Source organism: Phocoena phocoena, unplaced genomic scaffold (assembly GCF_963924675.1).
Source record: "Phocoena phocoena unplaced genomic scaffold, mPhoPho1.1 SCAFFOLD_205, whole genome shotgun sequence".
In the NCBI taxonomy this organism is placed as follows: Eukaryota; Metazoa; Chordata; class Mammalia; order Artiodactyla; family Phocoenidae; genus Phocoena; species Phocoena phocoena.
This window is the reverse complement of record NW_027077486.1, coordinates 54924-58145: the sequence shown is the minus strand read 5'-3', so window position 1 is coordinate 58145 and position 3222 is coordinate 54924. Positions and strand designations below refer to the sequence as shown.

The 3222-nt window shown below is 47.7% G+C and overlaps 1 gene segment (V, D, J or C); it reads left to right on the top strand.

Annotated features, from left to right (window-relative positions):
* On the top strand, positions 1 to 2807 carry LOC136143292 (immunoglobulin heavy variable 4-38-2-like). The segment is given in 3 exon segments: positions 1 to 67; positions 151 to 444; positions 2659 to 2807. Coding segments are annotated over 3 exon segments (510 nt in total).
* The last annotated feature ends 415 nt before the right edge of the window (positions 2808 to 3222 follow it).

The window sequence follows — 3222 nt, the reverse complement described above, 5'->3', positions numbered from 1 at the left end:
ATGAATCCCATCTGCAGGAAGATGAATCCACTGTGGTTCTTCCTCTTTCTGGTGTCAGCTCCCAGAGGTGAGTGTCTCAGGGATTCAGACGTGAACACATGGGGAAGCTGCATCTGAGCCTATGAGTCACCGTGGTTCTTCTGTCCACAGGTGCCCTGTCCCAGGTGCAGCTGCAGGAGTCGGGACCCAGCCTGGTGAAGCCCTCACAGACCCTCTCCCTCACCTGCACTGTCTCTGGATTCTCCTTAACCAGCAATGCTGTAGCCTGGGTCCGACAGTCTCCAGGAAAGGGGCTGGAGTGGGTTGGGGGTATATATGGTGGTGGAAGCGCATATTATAACCCAACTCTTAAGTCCCGGCTCCGCATCACCACGGACACCTCCAAGAGCCAAGTCTACTTATCGCTGAGCAGCCTGACAACTGAGGACACAGCCGTGTATTACTGTGCGAGAGACACAGTGAGGGGAAGTCAGTGTGAGCCCAGACACAAACCTCCCTGCACGGAGGCGCGTTACCACCAGGGGTCGCACAAGACCCAACAAGTACAGGGCTGCGACCTGCAGCAGGTGCATATATGGGCTGGGAGGGGATTCTTGTTAGAACCTGTGCTTTCCTCTTCCTGCCCAGGACCTCTACCAGAGACCCTGTTCTGTATCCTAATGTTTCATTGCTGTGGATTACGAAGTGTCTAAAAATTTTTCTGTGCATATACATATTTGCTTTTTATTTTTATTATAGTTGTGTATATATATATATATATATTCATATGCACAGACACATATAATACTCAAGAATTAATTTGTTTATCATTTCTTTATCTTTTTCTCAAAGGAGCTCCAAAAAACCCTGCAGCTCACCATAATTTTCAAGTTCAGCCTGAACTTTGTGAAACGTGTAAATATCCTGACAATGAACAAGAGATTTTTAAACAGTATTAATTGTTGTTTTGTTTTTGTAGATGTGGAAGGAAGAGACACACCGTCCTGCTTTCAGGCAACCAGTACAGGCATTCTGAATTCTGCCGCAGACAGTGTTATAGACTCTAACGCCAGAGCGCTCCAATACTGCACATGCAATTATCCTCGTTATTCACAGATTCCATATCTGCAAATTCACCTACTTCTAGCTTTCATGAGCACCCCAAAATAAATACTGTCATTTTGTGGTCATTCACGGACATTAAGAATGTGGCCGGTTGTTTGAATCAGGAAACACACATGCGCGCACACACACACACACACACACACACACATACACATACACATTTTCCCAGCTGAGGTCAGTCAAGGTGATGCTCTCTTTTCTTGTTTCAGCTACCATCCTGTAATTGGGGACTTTCTGCGGTCAAATTAGTGCCATGCTTTTCACATTTCTGTGATTCTTGGCAATTGTTTAAAGTATCCCAGGCATAGGGCTGAGGAACTGTCTAGAGTCCCTACGCACAAATGGCTGTGAGTGGACTTAGGGAAAATATACGAGACATCAGCTTCATTCAGTCATGCGTTATATGGCCATGGGTGGTGAAATGATACTCATGTTTCCAATATAAAGTTCACCCAAAGCCTGAAAACAAAACTCACTGCTGCATATGGGATGCAGCCTTGGAAAATTGGCTTAATTCCAAATAGAGCCTGGCAAGTGGGGGCTTATCGCCAAGCAGATGGTGGGGTGGAGTTGACTGGAAATTACTAACAGAAGAAATACAAGCTAAGGGGATTCTGGTTACATAGCCTCAAATGCATTCTTGCTAAAGGGAGACCAGGGTGATCAGATACCGTGTGGGTGACAGGAGGTTTGATGGCTTTGATCAAATACTGAGGGTGATCAGAGTTCAAGGGTAGGGGATTCTCATTATTCTCACTTAGCAAGGCTCTTGACAAAACCTGGCCACGCACATATAAACACAGAAGCCCACAGGTCAAGACTACTTGAGAAGAGAATTACAAGGATCCTGTTGGCAGAGGGGTGGTCAGGGGTCTTTGTCACTCTTAAGAAGAGGAATAATGAACATACAAGTAAACCAGGAATGCACACAGACACACAGAGAAAAGACCATCTGAGGACTCAGTGAGTCGTGGTCCACCTGCAAGCAAAGGTGAAAGGACTAAGGACCCAAACCTGCTGACACTGTGACCTCAGACTTCTTGCCTCCAGGCCTGAGAGGAATCCATTGCTGTTGTTTAATCCACCCAGTCTGTTATTCTGTAATGGCCACACTAGCCAACGAGTACACCTATAATATAGACGCAGATGACACATATGGAAATGTAAGTATCGTATTGGAAAAGAAATATCAGCCATTCTTCAGAGGTGACATGAAGCTGTGTCCACCCTGGATCTCAGCCAGCACCCTCCTCCACTGCCCTAGAGGAGGACCAGCCGTGACCATCTTTATATGGAAGCATCCCTCGCACCTGCACATCACACCCAGGCTCAGGGGGAAAGCACAGCATCTGTGCTACTCAGAGTCAGGGTTCTCATCTTCACTGACATAACTCGCTGAAAGTCAAAGCATTGATCAAAATGAACATGAAAATCTTCTGGTCACTCCTCCTGTTGCTGCCATCCCTCAGCTGTGAGCATCTCCTGGGTCTGAGTAAGGTGGAGTTATGGGATGACATCTGTGAACTGGGTGTCTCCTCGTTTCTCCTTCACCAGGTGTCGTGTCCCAGGTGCTGGTGCAGAAATCGGGCCCAGGACTATTGAAGACCCTCTCCCTTATCCGCTCAGTCTCTGGATTCTCCATCACAAACAGTGCTGGCTGCTGGGACTGGATCCCTCAGCCCCCAGGGAAAGGGCTGAGGTGACTGGGGTGCTTTGGTTCTGGGAATAGCACAGCATACAAGATGTCTCTACAAAAATGACTCTCCACCTCCAGAGACACCTCACAAATTCAGTTTTCCCTGCAGCTCAGCTCCGTGATGATCTAGGACACAGCCCTGTGTTACTGTCCCAGTTTGTTCAGTGAGAAGTCAGGGTGAGTCCAGACACGACCCTCCCTGCAGGGGCCGCTCCAACCACCAGGGGGCAATCAGGGTCATCAGGAAACAAGGGGACCCATTTCAGGGCAGGTGCAGAAGTCGGGATGGAGGGATTTTCTCTCAGAAGCTGTGGTTTCTCCACTGGATCATTGCCACCCCGGAGGCCTCATCCACAATGATTCCAGGGAACTTTCTTATCTCTAATCTTGAGACTTTCATGGAGTCAGGCTTGTCTGTTTTT